The 17,564-nt window shown below is 56.1% G+C and overlaps 3 protein-coding genes across 3 annotated transcripts; all 3 read left to right on the forward strand.

Moving 5' to 3' along the window:
- Positions 1-435: 435 nt before the first annotated feature.
- EsH8_VI_001000 (DUF3429 domain-containing protein) lies at positions 436-1,961 on the forward strand (the record flags this gene model as incomplete). Its single annotated transcript, XM_083272253.1, has 3 exons — positions 436-789; positions 843-1,109; positions 1,173-1,961. 3 exons carry the CDS (start codon positions 436-438, stop codon positions 1,959-1,961), a joined length of 1,410 nt encoding a protein of 469 aa, XP_083127427.1.
- A 9,930-nt stretch (positions 1,962-11,891) lies between these two features.
- EsH8_VI_001001 (uncharacterized protein) lies at positions 11,892-12,254 on the forward strand (the record flags this gene model as incomplete). Its single annotated transcript, XM_083272254.1, has 2 exons — positions 11,892-12,119; positions 12,174-12,254. 2 exons carry the CDS (start codon positions 11,892-11,894, stop codon positions 12,252-12,254), a joined length of 309 nt encoding a protein of 102 aa, XP_083127428.1.
- Positions 12,255-14,637: 2,383 nt separating this feature from the next.
- On the forward strand, positions 14,638-16,582 carry EsH8_VI_001002 (uncharacterized protein; the record flags this gene model as incomplete). The annotated part of the gene is made up of 6 exons (XM_083272255.1): positions 14,638-14,948; positions 15,016-15,057; positions 15,163-15,449; positions 15,508-15,619; positions 15,710-16,370; positions 16,454-16,582. 6 exons carry the CDS (start codon positions 14,638-14,640, stop codon positions 16,580-16,582), a joined length of 1,542 nt encoding a protein of 513 aa, XP_083127429.1.
- Between the last annotated feature and the right edge of the window lie 982 nt (positions 16,583-17,564).

A 17,564-nucleotide genomic window follows, 5' to 3' on the forward strand; every position in this document is an offset into this window, starting at 1 on the left:
CCCCACCCAGCTACCCGTTCGTCCAATGCGGAGTCTCTGGCCCGGGCGTGAGCATGGGCAAGGTCTCCACATTACGTCACTAGCCGGTAAGGTAGCTGAAGCTCCAGCGCCAGCGCCTTCGTCGTCCTTGGCTGCGATGGGCACGAGAATGGAAGGGAAGCTGCCCTGGTCTTTCAAAGGACTTACATCAACTTGAGGCAATCTGCGGCTACGGGCACACACTTATTTGATTCGGACTGGACGCGGCCCAAGTCTGGCTACAAAACCCCCTCCATCAAAGCTAATCACACTGCTACTCTTGCTTGCATCTATCAACACCTCTGGGAGGAATACGCGCCATTGGAATACGCTCGAACGCACATCTCAGTCTTAATAGCAATTATATCACTTGGAAATATCCCTATCCCATCAGAAACCCCGGTACCGAGCTTCAAGATGCTTCGCTCCTCGCGACAACTGATGCGTCTTGCTCCGCGCTCAGCGGCAGCGCCCACAGCAGTCCCTTCCACCTCCTTCTCGACCAGAGCACCGTACAGTGCCATCCAGAGCTCCAAGCGACCTTCCCTCGCTCTTCGGACGCACCTGACTCCCTTGGCTTCCCAAGCTCGCTACACAAACTCCCCCTACGACAAGATCGATAAGAAGGCGGAGAAGGAGATTGCCCAGAAGAAGCTTGAGGCGCGACCAGAAGAAGTCTCGACCGCATCCTCCACGCGACGCGTGTGGGAGCCCGCGCCAGCGAACCCCAAGAACGACGAGAACCTCACAGCAGGGTTGAAGAACGATGTGGTAAGGACACCTCTCACTCATCCACAATGCAGAAGCTGATGACCGGGCGGCAGAACATTGTCAAGGACACATTCAATCTCAGCGGAGTGCCAAAGGAGCCGTACGCGCTTGGTCTCGCGGGTACTCTTCCGTACCTTGCAACCTCGCTCAGCACCGTCTACCTGAGTTGGGACCTTAATCTAGAATGGCCCTCGACCTCGACGTTTGCCAACCACATCTATATGAACCACGAGTCGGCACAGTACTGGCTGAGCCTGCTGGAACCCATACAGATCGGATACGGCGCAGTTATTATTTCCTTCCTCGGAGCAGTCCACTGGGTAAGCGCACAGTCATCCCCATCACTGCCAGGAGTATAATCACAGCCTGCTGACGAACCACAGGGTATGGAGTATGCCGAAAAGACACCGCACCCCCGACGGACGAAGTTCCGATACGGCATGGGTGTTCTTGCGCCCATGATTGCCTGGCCGTCGCTCCTCATGCCCATTGAATATGCCCTCACCTCGCAGTTCGCTGCCTTCACCTTCCTCTACCTTGCCGACACTCGCGCCAAGAACAAGGGCTGGACCCCTCAGTGGTACGGAGTGTACCGCTTCGTCTTGACCGCCATCGTGGGCGTCTCCATCTTCATCAGCTTGGTTGGCCGGACCAAGATTGGCAACGCCCAACCCCACATTGGCGAGGGTCTTTCCGAGAGCATGCACAAGGGCAAGAGCGATACTTCCCAGAACTGGGCTAAGCTTGAGGAAGAAGAGAAGAAGAGAGTGAAGAAGGAAAAGGAGGAGGCGGAGAAGAAGGAGAAGGAGGAGGAGAAGAAGCGCAAGGAGGAAGAGAAGAAGAACAAGAAGGGCGGGTCCAAGGGTAAGGACAAGAAGGCAGCGAAGGATGCCGACAAGGAGGGTGACTCGGAGGATAAGAAGGAAGACAAGAAGGACACGAAAGACAGCGATGACAGCGAGGCGGAGGACGAGAAGGAGGACAAGAATGACACGAAGGAGAGCGACGACAGCAAGGAGGACAAGAAAGCTGACACAAAGGAGAGCGATGACAGCAAGAAGGATGACAAGAAGGATGACAAGGAGGTCACAAAGAACGAGGATGACAGCAAGAAGGACAAGTCCGAGTCCGAGTCCAAGGACGATGGCAAGAAAGACAAGAAGAAGGAGTGAATCCCTCCTCGCATACCCTTTTCTCACGAGGAACATTGAGTTCACGAGCGACCTTTTTCTTTGTAGTCATGGTTCTGCGGAGCGAGTTCATGGCATGCTATGATAATTAGGTACGGCGTTGAGGATATGGTCATGTACGGAACTACAAGCAAGCTATTTTTTGTATCTAAACCCACGGGTCTTTGCGTGAATCTACAGGCGAAGCCTTGCATGTGGCACTCTGCGCTTGTTTCCACGACATCTTACGAGGTGCTCAACGTTCGAAGTTGGATCTTGGTTGTCGTCCAGGTCTTCCCAGCCTTGCACAGCAACTCTCGCCCCACGGTGTTCCGAGCAAGCGCAACCCACCCCCAGTTTCTCATTGTCAATCAACCCAACGACACGCCGACACAAGCATGGCACGCTCTTTGGGGGATGGTTTCCATGGGGGATGGTTTCCAAGGCGGACCGACCGATGACGCTGACAGCGGACGCCGCGCAAGCGTGAGCATGTTTCGAGAGTGCCGCGTCGCACATGGTCCCCGACGTGCAGGTTTTCCGTCTCTAATTTGTATCCCAACTCATTCTCCCCTCGCCCCGTTATCGTGCAGCTGACGCGGCTGAAGTTTTCTCCCCCTCTGTGAGCACCCCCCTCCTTCCCCCCGAATTTTGAAACGGGCGAACAAGGCGCGCTCGTTGGCAGGAGCGCGTGTCCGAGCACCGGCTGACCCGAGTTCGCAAGGACGCAACCATCCGCCCACGTAAGCACCAAGAAACGGGGCTGCAATGGACGATGCCGTTGAGAAATGCCAAGGGGACGGGTTTGAAAGAAGAGTAGAACCGTACGAACAGACGGAGGGGATTGGGAAGGGGGTTCGCGGGTGCGGGACGGTATCGGATTGCCATTGGAGGTTTCTCGCCGTTCGGTCGCCCGGTCCGGGTCCGCGGCTTCTCCACATCTCCGATCCGCCCCCGGTCATTGGGTCCGCGCCGGCGCTCACAAAGGTTTGCAACGAGTTTCGCCGACTGAGCTTCCCCGAACTAGGAACAAGAGGTCCAGGCAAGTCTGGAGCAGAACTCTGTTTTATTCCATGTGTACGCGCCGTTAATTCCACCAGACCGTTCCGTTTTCTGGTCCGTGATGGTACTTCTTCGTGCGCAGCCTGTCAGCACCAAGCACGGCCACGGTCTCTGCCACTGCAGGATGTACCACGCCCCTGGGCAGAATGGCGGGGTCTGAGAGCATGCAGCTCTCTTCTATCCATTGCAAATTCACCGCGTTCTCTATTTTCTCTACTTCCCGTGTGTTTTTCGCCATCGGGTTGCCCATCATCAGGATTCAAGGCGACGCGCAAGCCCAGGAGCATCGCGCATCGATGGGGGGAGGCGCCGCAAGGCTCAGACACACACCCTCGGCCCGGCAGCGCCTCGCTCTCGGCTTACTCTTTATGGTCGGAGTCTACTCCGATCGGCATCAGCAACCAGCGGCCGGCGCCGCCTTCGAGCCGTGGTCGAGACATGCCCTCCCCCAAGGACGTCTGACACGTCGAGGTGACGATCGGTGCTCTAGTCATCACTAGCTGACTAGCTGGCTAGTGTATTTCCGCAGCCAAAACGAGAAGAAAATTCCGCGCGCCCGCTGCTGGGCTGTCCCGAGGAAAGATCTTCATAGGTGACGTTAACGTTGCGGCGTGCCGGTGTCATTAACTACCCACCGAGGGGGGGAGGGGCGATTAAAAAAGTAAGATAATGGAAGATTCGTCCCAGAGCTGATTCGCACATTACTACTTCGTAGGGCTACGGGTCACGTAATCGCTAATAAGCTACCGTGCTTCCCTCCCGATAAACTCTACCGCAAACCCGGGTTCCTCGCATTCCGCTGCATTCAAGGGAAAAACTGACACGCTCAATCTATTCAAACCCCTGGGTTCCCCCAGGCACAACCTTTTTTTTTTGGTGACGGTGAGAAATGGCTTTTTACTCCCCTTCTCCCCCTCTACACTGATGTCATTGCCCCTCCGATCTCCGCCCCGCGCCACCGCCGCCCAAAAAAATTCGTCCATGTCAGAAAAAAAACACGATTTCACCTTCTTCCTACGATCAAAAAACAAAAACCCTGAAAGCGTCTCTCTTGAAAGCGGGCACGCATGGCGTCACTGCTCCTGTTCCTTTCCTCCCCTGCTCCTCGTCGCATAAGGCCGTCTGCACAGCGCGCGCGCGCGGGGGTTAGCCCAGCCGACGACAAGACCCCAAGAAACCTCTATCCACCAGATCCCGGCGCGCTGACGTCATGGCCGCCGACCCCGGGCTTCTCGATCTCACGTTTCGTTCCCGTGGCGGACCATGCCACTCGCTGTGCCTTGGTCTGTCACGACATTTGCCGTCTTGTCGCCGCGGGACCCTAGCGTTCAACTGTTCGAACCCGATCTGATATCGTTCTCCGTTTGCAACGGTGTGTGTGTGTATGTGTGTCTCGTGTCTTGTCCTCGGGTTTGCTCGACGATACGGTGCCGGTGAGGCGTCATGTGCTCTACGCGGTCGCATCATCATTTCTCATATGCAATCACATTTCGCGCGTCTTGCTATGCGTCTTGTTGGCCTCCCGCCGCACCATTTGTCCACGGGAACCCTCTCCGCCCTTTTGACAAATGCCAGTCTTATTGAAAGGGGTGGGAGCTCGGCTTGCTCGTGCCAAAGGTTTTCAAATGTCACCCGCCGCCGGCTCCTGTGATATCTTGTGAGTGCACAACGGCAACGGCACGACTCGGCCAGCGAAACGGAATGCCCTCGGTACTTGGGATGTGATTTTCTGCCCTCTCCCGACCCCTCCTATGGATCTTCCAAGCACCTGCGGAGAGTTTCCCCTCGAAGCGTGCAGGATCGTCGACACCCTGCAGCCAACGTGAGGAATGTCTGCTTCCCCCTCCTCCCAAAAAGGACGAACAGTATCCGCAAGTCCAAACTGTTCACCGCCAACGGGAGAAAGACAAGTAAAAACAGAGTGTTCATGCCGCCGGCGGGAAATGTGCAAGAGAAACCCCTGCACAATTGTTTTTCGTGCAACGAGCATCAAAACCTGCAACCATTCAGGCGGCGCTATTCCTGTGACGGGGGGGTGGCACAGTGAGCCACCGTCCCCCATAGATGGAATTGTTGCCTGGGGGCCCGGCAAGGCGCTGGGCTGTCATGCGGCATACCGCGCAATTGGACTGGGCAGCCTCGATCCTGGGGGCTGTCATCCAATCAGTATTCGCCGCAGCCATGTGTCGTCCATGAATGCGTGCCAGCGAGGCTCTGTCCTCGTGACCGTCGCCGCCCTGCCGCGGGACACGCCGATCCCCCCGCCTTCTTCACCGAGGATTGGTCAACCAGCGCATTCAGGTGATTGTTGGCGATAAGCCGCAAATCGAGATCTGGAAACCTTTGACATGTGGCACCCTGTCCCGAGGGGCTGTCTAATCCCGGGCTGGCCTCACACACCAGATTACCGTGGTATATGCGTCGTCAGGCGCGGCCCGCAAGTGTTTAAAATAAAATAAAAACGAAAACACAACCAAGGCAGCAGGTTCCGTTGGCCGACGCCGGGAAGTACCCCCAACGAACGGACCCTGCGGCGTGTGGCCGTGGGAGTCGAGGTGTCTTCCTCGGGAATTCTAGGTGTTCTGCGGGGTGCCAAGAGGATCGGGCGAGACACCAGTCGCAACGGGCTCAAATCACGTCAATTATAGAAACGCCGCGTCTTTTGATCGCCCGGTGAAGTTCCGGTCAGAAGAAACGCCAAGATTGCCGCCGGCGGCGACAAGAGACGGACATTGAGGAACTGTTTTCGACCGTGGGCTTGCGAAAGAGAGTGCGCTCCCCCTGTCGCCGCAGGAATATGCCCGAAATATCCATCCATGGCCCGCACGGGGACGAAGTTGGGTTGATGAGTTTGAAAGGTGCCGCGGACAAACTGATTCAGGCCGTTTCATACGGGGTGGTGCAATTGAGGACTAAACTGAGTCGGTCCTGCTCAGTGCTCGGTTTCGGGAATGCCGAGTAGGTCGGTGCTCAGGCACACAACTCGCCCTACGGGAAGTCGGTGAGGTTGAGACGACCGCACGTACGTGCTCAACCGTCGAGAGTCAGGCAGGCAGACCGCTGCCTGCTCACATTCAGATTGTTCGGAAGAAACGGTTTGGTTTGCTGAGAGCAAACGGAAGGTAGCGATGGAGGGGCGAGGGAGGGGTGGTCCGTCTGTGGAAATATCGGGCGGACGCGGACCAGGGCGGTGAGATGGCGCCGAACCACACCGAAGACGCACCCTCCATTACGGTCTTGACGGGCCATCATGCTCCAGGCGGTTCGCTGCGAGTTTGCATCCTCCCGTGGACCGTGGCGGGGTTCCAGCGATTGCCCGGCCACAGAGGACCCCTCCCCAATGCGCAGAATCCACTGTAACCCGACGTCCATGGGGGAGGATGCGCAATGTGCTGCAGCGAATTGTCTCCGGTAAGCACCAGCCGCAGGCGAGGTCCTATTTGTGACATGGCAGCCGGATGCCCGTCCCGCCCTTTTGGTAAAGGCTCATAAGGTTTAATTGCTAGCTATGCTGGCGGAAAAGTAGGGACACTGCTGGCCGGAGTCGCTCTGGCCAGGCATCCCGTTCGGGAAGCCGGGTCAACAAAGAATCGTGGCACGAGCTTTCGGTATCCTGGCCATTGGCTCCGTGATGGCGGGAAATGCGGCTGCAGAATGGATGGGTGGGCAGCGGGTGATTCGCCGAAGAGTCACGAGGTTTGGCTCGCCGGACCGTTGACAGGTCCAGGTGAGCACGCCGTGACATTGTCGCCATGTCCCGCCCGTGACCGATTTTGGCAGGAGGACACCGTAAAGTCGCATTGGGACTCCAACCAAACGGACCCCGGCGGCTACACATATCTGACCCGGATGTGAGAGTGAGGAGACGATGGCTGGCTGTCGCATCCCAACATCTGATACAAAGAACATTGCATGCCACGGAGGATAGGTGACGAGTCGTAAGATGGGGGGGGGGGGGGGGGGGGGGTTGTGGCATTTCTTGGGTGGGTGAGGCGCCCAACGAGGCCAAAGTGGAAAACGTGGGCAGAGAGATGATCAAAGGCCAGCATGACCACGAACCCATGGTTGGCTGCTTACTCTCACTCGTACCTCGTCGTACCACATCCCGCGGCCCAACGCGAAGATGAGGCCGTGAAGTCTAATTCAGACTCAGCACCGCCCATCTGTCAGACTGGCGATGTGGTTACACAGGAAGTGACAGGAACGAGATGTAGTCCGTCAATGGCTGCATCTGCAGGCAGCTGCAAGGCTCTCAGCTAACGAAAGTAAGCCCGACTCATACTCCGTTGGACCAGGCAGGCAGACGACCCAATAGAGGCGTCGGGAAAGCAAAGCCCCAGGATGGGCCTCGCGCCCTTGTTCCACGGGCCGAGCGTGGGGATTGGGCGTTGTTGTTCGATTGCCACGCAGCATCACTCGTGCCATGGTTGGCGCTCGTTACGAGCCGGAGGATGATGGACACCTAGGTACGAACCGACTGCCTTAAAGTCTACTGTCCGTGTCGAGTTCAAGGTACCGAAACCTGGGCTGGTCTGATTGTCTTCTTTGGTATGCATGGCGAGATGGCAGGACGGATATGTGCGACTGGTGGATATTTCAGTGCTGGCCTACTACCCAAATAGGAATGCCATATCCCCTAGTTATCGCAATCGCGAATTGCGTGGGGTGCTGGCGTTGGCGGATGGGTGAGACGGCGCTCTGATGGTTGATCAAATGAGGGGAGGCCCGGGCCTAGCAAGAGGGGGGAGATGGCGCGCCGAGGCCAAAACGGACCGGGGAGAGGTCCAGTCGTAGTGGCTTCAGAAGTGCTTTTTTGGTTGTCTTGCCATTCAGCTGCCAAAAAGGTAGCGACTCGGGCGATCAATCATCTGGCGTGAAGATATCTGGGGTTTGATCGTGGGCGATGAACCGATAAAATTACATGTCGTGCAGTCGATGCGCGTACACCCCAGACGACGAGATGACAATCGGCGGCTCGTCTTTGGCGTACGCCCACAGATGACGAAGTGCATTGGATTGGGCGGTGGGAGTGGACTTCCAGCACTGCGTGGTTCATCATCCGAGGTCCATCGCATCCAGCAAAAATACGTGTACGGAGTATCTCAGCTCACTACGGGTGCCAATACGGTAGTGCAGTACGGATAGTGCCCGCAGCTGATTGCAGGGTTGGTCTCTTTTGCACGAGCCTGCCAAGCATCAGGAGCAAGAGACGATACGGGCCACAGACCAAGGGGCCGACGGCCAAGCCAACAGATGGAGGAGATTGTGCCGTCCATCCACCCGTCGTATCCAGTCATCCGTGGTCCACTCCAGAGTATCCGTACATGGCACGGCGTCGTCTCATCTAGTCACATTGCGAGAAGGGTACGGTAGGTAGGTGGAAGGATGGCTCAGCCGGCTTGAGGAATGTTTCTCTCTGGCAGTTTCATCGGCACGTCTTTGTCGGCCATGTTCCGCAACAGGGTCGAGAGGCGATAGATACACCGACTATCAGTTTCCGAATCAGGCATTTGAGGCTCGGTGGAAGCTGAGGGTGTGGTGAGGTGTGGTGAGATGAAGAGAAAGAGCCAAGCAAAGGCCTGAGGCATGGGATGATCGGCAGCTCCCTCGTTCTGCTCCCAACAGGGGAGTGATAATGGCGGGATACGAGTGGCGCCAGTCAGTCCCGAATGGGAGAGCTTGGGAAGATGCTAGCGCAGGAAAAGGAACAAGAGGAACGGACAGGCGGCGATTGACTGGAGAAACACAGCGACGCTCGATATCCGTAGCGGCGGGTAAAGCGCGGAGATAAACTGGCAGCAGGCGGCTGACGATTCGATTCGGTGAAGAGAAGCGAGCGCCAAAAGAAAGAAAAAAACCTCAAATCTGAATCTGAATCGAACGAACCGTGCTCAAGCCTCCCCCCATCTTTTGGATGGAGACATTGGTGGAACTGAGGTGGTGCAGCCCTGCAAATTAGGGGTCCGCAAGAAGTGCAGGAACCCCGAGTACGTACTCTCGCCCGTCATGGAAGGGGTACCGTCCCGTCCGTATTCCATCCATTCCATGCCACGGTGCCACCCCCGTCTCCGTTTATTGTTCACTGTTCAGTCTGCTCCTGTTTCCGTTTCCGTTTCCGTCTCCGTCTCCGTTTCTGTGCACTACCTTACTAACTGTCTGATGATCCGATTACTGTAATCAGTCTATCGCTCATTCATGGATCATCCGTACTGGGCTGGCTGGTACAGACTAACAAGCCGAATCGAGTGCCGGAATCAGGCCGTTATAGCTTATAGCTGAGAACCCCGTCTCAACGGAAGGAAGCCCGTCGACTGAGCAATCATCCGCTCGAGGCGCCGCCTCCTCTCTTTTGTGCTGCCAAGTTGTGAGGTTATGTTTGTCTGTCTCGTCTGCCTGTCCTGTCTGCCCTGCCTTGTTTGCCCTGCCCTGCGGACCGTGGATAGAGCCCCTGCCTGCTGGGGCCTGACTTCCGCCTGAGGAGGAACCTGCAGCCCCTTCCCCTAGGCAGCGGTAGCCATGCACCCCAAGGTTTCCTCCCCCTGTGTGCTGCGCGATGGAATGCATGTCCGCCCATGTACATTGGGCGTGCCGTGGCAGTGTAAAGGTACCTTTGCCCGACAAGAACGGACCTCTTCCGTTTCTCTCCATTTGTTGGGCGCATTGCATTGCCTGGGCTTACACCGAATTGCCCGCGTCATCATTCGCCGCCCGCGCCTGGTTTGGGGCGCTGTATCATCGCTGCAATCCTCGGCGTCGTCGCCGCCGTCGTCGTTGTCCATGTCAGTGTCGTCTTGTCATATCAATTCGCCTCCCGCTACGGCTCATCCCTCGGAAGGCGATAAGAATTCGATAGAAAAGCCTGGGGCTTTTTCATCTCTGTGCCATGGGCGAAGCTTGATATTGTTCCTGTTCACTTTTTTTGCGTTCTTTTTCCTACGTTAAGATCGGAATACGCAATTGCCGGCAAAAAGAAGAAACACCAAAAGAAAAGAAATAGACGACGAGATTAATCAAAGGCCGCAAAATCCCAACCAATACATCGCAATCCCCATTCGTCTTTTTTTTTTCCCCTATTGCATACATTTATTTCATTTAATTGCCTTTCCTCGTGTATTCGCTCAGCCGTCCTCTCTCCCCTGCTCACTTCTCAGCCAGCCCAGCCTGCCTGCATTCCAATATCACGGATAACCTTTCTCCTCTTCTGGCCATTGCCTGTTCAGCTGCCGGGCTGCCAGACACCGAAAAAGGCTCAACGCCCTCCACTGCCTCGTCGTCGGCCACGATCTAGACCATCTAGAACGGGCTGCATTCTGGTTCTGGGTTCCGCCGCGAATGCGCAACAGTCCAGACCTTGTCGCACCTTACCCTTAACCCGACCCATCCATTCCTCGGGGACTGCTAAGGCCTAGAGCCACAGCCACGTCGCCGACTTACACCTTACCGCTGCGATAAATCATCACGACCGAAGACGGCGGCGCCCTTGCAGTATCCATCTGTCCCGTTCCGGAAACCCCCGCACATCCCATCCCCCAGGCTGGCTCGTTCGCTCTTGACCGCCTAGACCGAAACAGCGGACCAGCACCAGCCGCAGCGGTGTCATTTTCGACATCGGCAGCATCAGCATCAGCATCAGCAGCCGTCATCCCGCCAATCCGGCCGTGGTGTGGCAGCCGTGCATCTCATCTCAGGCTCACGCTCCTCGGTCAGCCTCCTCGACCACGACTTCTGTTCCCTGTCTCCGCCATTCTGACTTGCTGGACAAAAGGAACCATTCGAGACAAGCGAGTCACCGAGACGGGGTTCCTCAGCCAGCCGCCTGCATCTTCCGAGTGTGCGCAGCCAAAAGTCCATTTCCTCCTGACCCGACCCGACATTGGTCCAGCTTTCCCAGGCTTTTGGGTTTTCGGCCCTGTTTTCTTGCTTGCTTGCTCTGCTTTGCGTTGGGTCTTGGGCCCTGCTGCAGTCGCCGCCATTTGGGGAGTCGCTAGCGAAACGTCACACCGTCGCGGGCCTCCGTTTTTCGATTTCCGTTTTCTAGTGCACCTTCCTCCCCGTCATTTTCCCTCATTCTGACTCCTCCCCCCCGCCGGGTTGCCCTACTCGGTATCCACTAGATCCCACACCTTCCCACTCTGCACAGACTGGGCCCCCCCTGCACTTTCCCTCTCACTCTCCCACACCCTCCCGCCACGCGGGCAACCTGAAAATAATACGGGGAAAGTGCGCCCTCGCAGCTGTTGCCTTCCCACAGTCCATAATCCATAATAACCCAGCCTCCGTCCGCATCTACGCGTCGTGACGGCCTCCTCCTGACACTCTTCCATTCTCTCTCCCTGCGTGTTCGACTTCCAACCCTCCCGCCATTTCGTAGTGCCCGCGTCTAGGCCTTACGCCCACCTCACCCGTCTCACATATTTCGGCTCCACGACCAGCCAGCCCGCCTAGCGCTGTCTTGCCCTGCCCCTTCTCATCGGCAAACTGAACAAAGGAAATCGATCGTATCCTGCGCTTCCTCCTCTGGACCCTTCGATATCCGAACGCCTGCAAGCCCGGCTTCTTTGTCGTTTTCGTCGAGCTTCCCACCACATACCGTCCCGTCATCCCGAATTCCAGAGTCCAGACTTCCTTGTCGGCTGGCCTATCTACTCCAGGGTCCCTGTCTTGGAGGCTTAAATATCTGCTGCCGCGATCACCCCGGCAGTTCCAAAACATCATAACCAGGCGACTCGTCTACGCGAAATCAGGCATTACGCGCTATTGCGGGTACCCAAACAAGCATAAAGAAGCCTGGCTGCCCATTCCATCCCATCTTGCAATTCTACCCGCCGCCAACCCACATCTAGCCGCCGCCATCACAAAACCCCACGCATAATGTCACCAGCACAAGACCAGTACTACTACGTTATCCCCAACGTCAACGTCATGGACTCCGACGCCAGAGAGGTCGACCTCGCGTCGCAAGGTTGGATCCAAGCTACCATCATCGAGGACGACGACCTTATGTTCGGTGGCAAATCTTTGAGTACCTGGTACGAGGAGGAGAGGAGACGCCTCAGCAATGGTTCTTCAGACGAGGAGGAGCACCGCGGTCGCCAGAGGGTAAGCTGCAAAACGCCACAGCACGTCTCACAATGGCATACTAACACGACCCAGGTTCGCAAGCACCACTCTTCTCACAAGCATCACCACCACCAGTCAAAGCAGCACTCCAGCAGCTCCGAGAAGAAGCACTGAGCGGGTCATGACCACATGGGCCCCTCTCTCTTTGTCTCTCTTTCGGTATAGACCGCCATCACCGCGATACCCGTTGCGAGCGCTCGAATTCCATACCCCTTTCACGTCGACTCTTCACATCCAATCATGGATCGAGGCGACTTTCGCAATTCATTTCCTCACCTCCAATACCCGTCCTTCATGTGGCATTGGGTACCACCGGCGTTTGCTTTTTTTCAGCGTTGCATGTTTTGGCTGGATCATTAGAAGGCTATCTTGCACAGAGGACAACGGCCAGCATGGGAACACAGGCGTCCTGTGAGAAACACGCGTTTCTCCGGCACCATCTTTCGTTTTAATTGTTATTGCATTGATCGCAAAGGCCTGCGATAGCGTCATGATTCGCATCTAGAAGGTTATGGGTCGACTTCATCACAAGAGCATTCTCCGACTTGTACGTCGAGAGCTGGGTTGTTTCATATGAACGGATCACATCAGAACAGGGGTTGTTAGCAGCGGAGGCTTTATTCACGACTTGTACCCTTTTTGCGGGACATCGTGGCTACTGGTTAGCAGGATCAGATTGTTGCGAGGCAACCAACGTAGACTGTGGAGCTTCATTTCGAGTCGAGTAGCGGTGAGAAGCCGCGACCTCGGCATCGATACGGGGCCTACATGGTTGAATACAAAGAAAGTTAAAGTAACACTGTGGACGCTATCCAATCCAAGTGATGTCAAGGTGCATTCTACCATCGACCAATTGCTGGAATCATAGGAGTGTTGGAGCTTTGTGCAACTTCGCGCACCTTGCAATTGAGGTGAGGCACATGCAAATGCAACTGGTCGTTTTGCTGTGCTATGTATGGTAGGGTTGCTTGCCTCTGCAGGGCGGCCATCCTTCCATGCACACGGTGCCTGATTGGAACGCCCCCAAAACCCCCCCTCTCACCTTAGGGCTGCAGCTCCTTTCTTTCCCTCGGAGCAAGTCTGGAGAGGCGTCGCATGCGTACATACATGTGTGTGCTAGCCAGTGTGTATCCCGACTTTAATTATATTATACGTTTTGACTTTATAGCGTTTTGGTTTTTTTTTTTTTTTTTTTTTTTTTTTTTTTTTTTTTTTAGCCTGGGACAATTGTTGCTGTGATTCAGATACGGCCAACGGCCCCCGGAGCAGGCTCGGAGTTTGCATATGTGCGTTCTATGTCCTTTCGCTCCCTCAGTGCGCCGTCCGGCATCGGATGTCGTGCTGCGGAAGGGAGTGGAGGGTATGGCTTGACTCGTTCCAATGCCGAAATACCACGTTCAAAAACTTTTTAACGAAAAAACTTGTTCCAAGGATGGATTAATGATTAACGGAAATGACTCTGACTCGGACATAGATGACGGTGATGACGAAAATGACGAGGATGACGGCGAAGATGATGATGAGAAGAGACAGGCAGGGCTTCTAGACAAGAGCACCCGAGACAGTAGCATAACCATCCCAACGGCCGCCGCGCCCGGCACGTTGCGGTGTCCGGCCCCGTCGCCGCCCACCACCACTGGTGGCAGATGCGGCGGTTTGAATGATTGGAACTGCCTGTCATTGGCAAATTCTACCCGCACCCCGCCCGTTCCAAAGCCCAAGTCCCGAACCGAAGCCAACTTAAGATGATGTATTCTCACAATCCGATGGGGGTGCCTGTCGCTGCCGTAGAGAACCCGTCGAATCACACCAGCCCATGCCCACGCCACTCAAGCAACAAGGCGCGCCTCAATGCAAACCCGCGAGAACATGGCAGAAAAAAGCATCGGCGGCGCCTGAGGCTGTTATTAACCACTGCTAGGAATGTGACGAGGGCTGTGCCACCCATTTAAGCATGCGAGTGAGATTATAGTGTGGCTGGTGTCGAACAAGAGTTTAGTTGGTTTCCCGATTAGGCAATTGGAGGTTTCCTGATGCACGACCCCCTGGTCTTTTGGGCGGTTCCCCGGGTATTCCTGCACAGCCGCAGGCTAATCCTTTCCGCAAAGGGTTATTGCAATGGTGGAGGGGTTCTGCAGCCATCGTGAGTTCCTACACAGCAGCAGCGTTTTTGGAGAGCCTTGTACGCATGTAACCAGGCACCAGCTATTGAAGACAGAGGAAACCATAGCCATGATGCTGGGCAAAGAGCAAACCCGGGCGAAAGAACCCAGCAACTAAGGATTTGGATATACGTATGCTTTCACCTGTACAGAAAATAATTCGAAATCCAGAGATATATAAGATTTGATCAGGCCGGTCTTGGAAGGCTCATATTGGATCCTCATTCCAAATCACTTACACCGATTCTCCTCCTGATACTCACACACACAGTCAAGAAGACTACGAGACTCAGCAAGCTTAGCAACAACTTACCTTTCCCCGCTGATCACTCAAAATGACCCGACTTTCAACCTTCCTGAAGGCCGGTCTCCTTGCCTCTGCGGCGACCGCAGAGGGTAGCCCGGCCAAAGGGACGATCAACTGGGGGCCATGCACCGACTTCAACAGCACCGAGCCCATCCAATGCGCGAACCTGACGGTACCGCTCGACTACACCGACCAGACTTCGAACAAGACGCTGGAGCTCCAGCTCCTCCGCATCCCCGCCCTTCGTCAGCCCTCCAAGGGCAGCATCCTGTTCAACTTTGGCGGGCCGAGCGTGGCCGGGCGGCCCACAATGGCCCAGTCGGGCGTCGTCTTTCGAAAGTAAGCGCGGTCACGGCCCGTTTTTAGGGTATCTTGAAAAAGAACATGTTCTCACATATTACCGCAGTGCCACCAGCGAGTACCATGACCTCGTCACGTTCGACCCACGGTAAGAGCTCCTTGCAGCCACGAACCGCTGCCCCCACCCCATAGCCGGATGGCTTCTGCGCATCAGGGGCGTTCTGTGAAGGCGTAGCTAACGATCCCTCCTTAGTGGAACCGGGAACACGATCCCTTTCAAGTGCTTCGACAGCGAAGAGGAGAGGGCCGCCTTCCTCCTCAGGAGCCCAAGGGCCTGGTCCTTCATGAAGAGCCCCAACTACTGGGCAAATTCGTCGGACATCACCCCCGGCAGGGCTTGGGCCTCGGCCAAGCTGCTTGTCGACAAGTGCTATGAGCGCAACAAGGACATCGGCAACCTCGTCGGTTCCGCGTTTGTGGCGAGGGACATGATTCAAATTGTGGATGCCCTCGGCGAGGACGGCCTCCTGAGATATTGGGGTACGTGAATTTTGACCCCTTCTCACCTGAGCGCTTTGAAGCTGATTCTGTCGCCCAGGCGGTTCGTACGGCACCTTGTTGGGACAGACGGCGGCGGCCCTGTTCCCCGAGAGGATCGACAGAATGGTCTTGGACGGAAACCTGAACCCTCATGATTACTACCACGGCCAGTAAGTATTCGCACCCCCCCCCCCCCCCTTTATCATCGTACCAACCATATTGTTACGAGGATGGCGGCTAATTCTGCCCACCTTGCCCAGCGATGACGAGCAATGGACGGACTCGGACAAGGTCTTCAGCGCCATCTTCAAGTCCTGCACCGCGAACCCGTCCGCGTGCCCCCTCGCCCGCTGGAACATGACGGCCGCCCAGCTCGAGGAGGCAGCCTACACCCTCATCGACGACCTCAACGACCGGCCCATCCCCTTCAACGGCACCCTCATCGACTACAACGTCGTCAAAACCGGCATCATGACGTCGCTCTACAGCCCCGCCTACTGGCCCGTCGTCCACGTCGGCCTCGACGCGCTCATGTCCGGCAACCTGACGCTCTTCACGCGGGCCTGGGACCTGCTGTCGGCGTCCTACGACGCCATCGGCGCCGACGTCGACTCGCAGATGGGCATCCGGTGCAGCGACAAGTTCGCTCGCGTCGAGACGCTCGACGAATTCATGCCCATCATGGAGCGCCAGGTCGCGGGCAGCCGCATCTTCGGCGACGTGCAGATTGCCACCGAGATGCTGTGCGCGCAGTGGCGGTTCGCCGCCAAGGGCCAGTACACGGGCGACTTCCGCGTCAAGACGAGGCACCCCCTCCTGTTCATCGGCAACACGGCCGACGCCTTCACCCCGCTCGTCTCGGCGCGCAACGCCAGCGCCGGGTTCGAGGGGAGCGTCGTCATCCACACCAACGGCTACGGTGTAAGTCTCTGCGCGAAACCACCCCCTCCCCCTCCCCCTTCTCTTGCTACGTCTGGCCGATGTAAACTAACGGGGAATGCTAGCATGGCTCCGCCGGGACGACAAAGTGCGCGGGCCAGGCGACGACTGCGTACTACCTCAACGGGACGCTGCCTCTGAACGGGACGTTCTGCGAGTTGGACAAGCCCATCCTCCTCGAGCCGGCGGCCTAGGTCCGAAGCCCGGTATCGTTTCTTTGCGGGGAACTTCGATTTGTGCATAGGACTGCGTCCCGTATAGACTTGAAATTTCGTGCTTCTGTTTCTGTAAATCGTTGAGCGTGGCGAGGGTTTTGCTCTTTGGTCTCTTCTTCGTTTTTTTTCTTTCGTTTCTTTCTTGGCAAAGATAAAGCGGGCAGCCGCCATTAGGATATTTAGCAATGAGATTTGTTCTTTTAGTTTGTTGACTGGGGTTTCGGTGTGTAACTCGGTAAACTAGAATCTTCGCATATCTGATTGGTAGTGTGTGTTCAAGGTGTTCATGGATCCTCCAGAGTATTACTCAATGTGCCTCTGACACTTTGCTGGGAAGGATATGGAAGCTTCCTCGGGCCCCAAGCTATGGTTGTGGATATACAATCAACCGGAACATCCATGGGATATGTATAGGGTAGCTACTCCATGGGTGTATGAGCCCATGGTTAGCAATATGGTAGAATGGCAGTGGCCGCACATTTGACCCTATTCACGACCTCCTGGAAAGCTGAACGAAAGTTTCTTCAAGAGACAAGAACCCGAAAACTTGGAACACGACGAAATATGACTAAACTGATGGATTTGTGAACTGGTTTGACTAAAACTATTCTTGATGTGAGTGCTTTCTATTCGCTATCCCGCCGTTCCCACGCTCCCCCAACGTACCCCGATCACATTGGCTTTGCCCCCCACACATTAACTGTTTCCCACCTGTCCATCCCCATCGTCGTTTCCGGTCGTCTAAGGCGTGTCGGGGTAGCTGGAGGTTTCGGTTCCAGAGGAGTCCGCGCACGAGCTACACTTGCCCCTCTGAATCGAACCCAGCCTCTGCTCCCTCGACCCCGAGCACCCCCGGCCGGCGCGCTTGTCGTCGCACTTCTGCCTCCTTCCCTTGCGGGTCTTGTACTGCTTGTTGCATGAAGTGCAGCGGTAGACTGTGTATGGGGTGGTGCACATTTCG

This window comes from Colletotrichum jinshuiense, chromosome 6 (genome assembly GCF_051148585.1).
Source record: "Colletotrichum jinshuiense chromosome 6, complete sequence".
NCBI classification, from domain to species: Eukaryota; Fungi; Ascomycota; class Sordariomycetes; order Glomerellales; family Glomerellaceae; genus Colletotrichum; species Colletotrichum jinshuiense.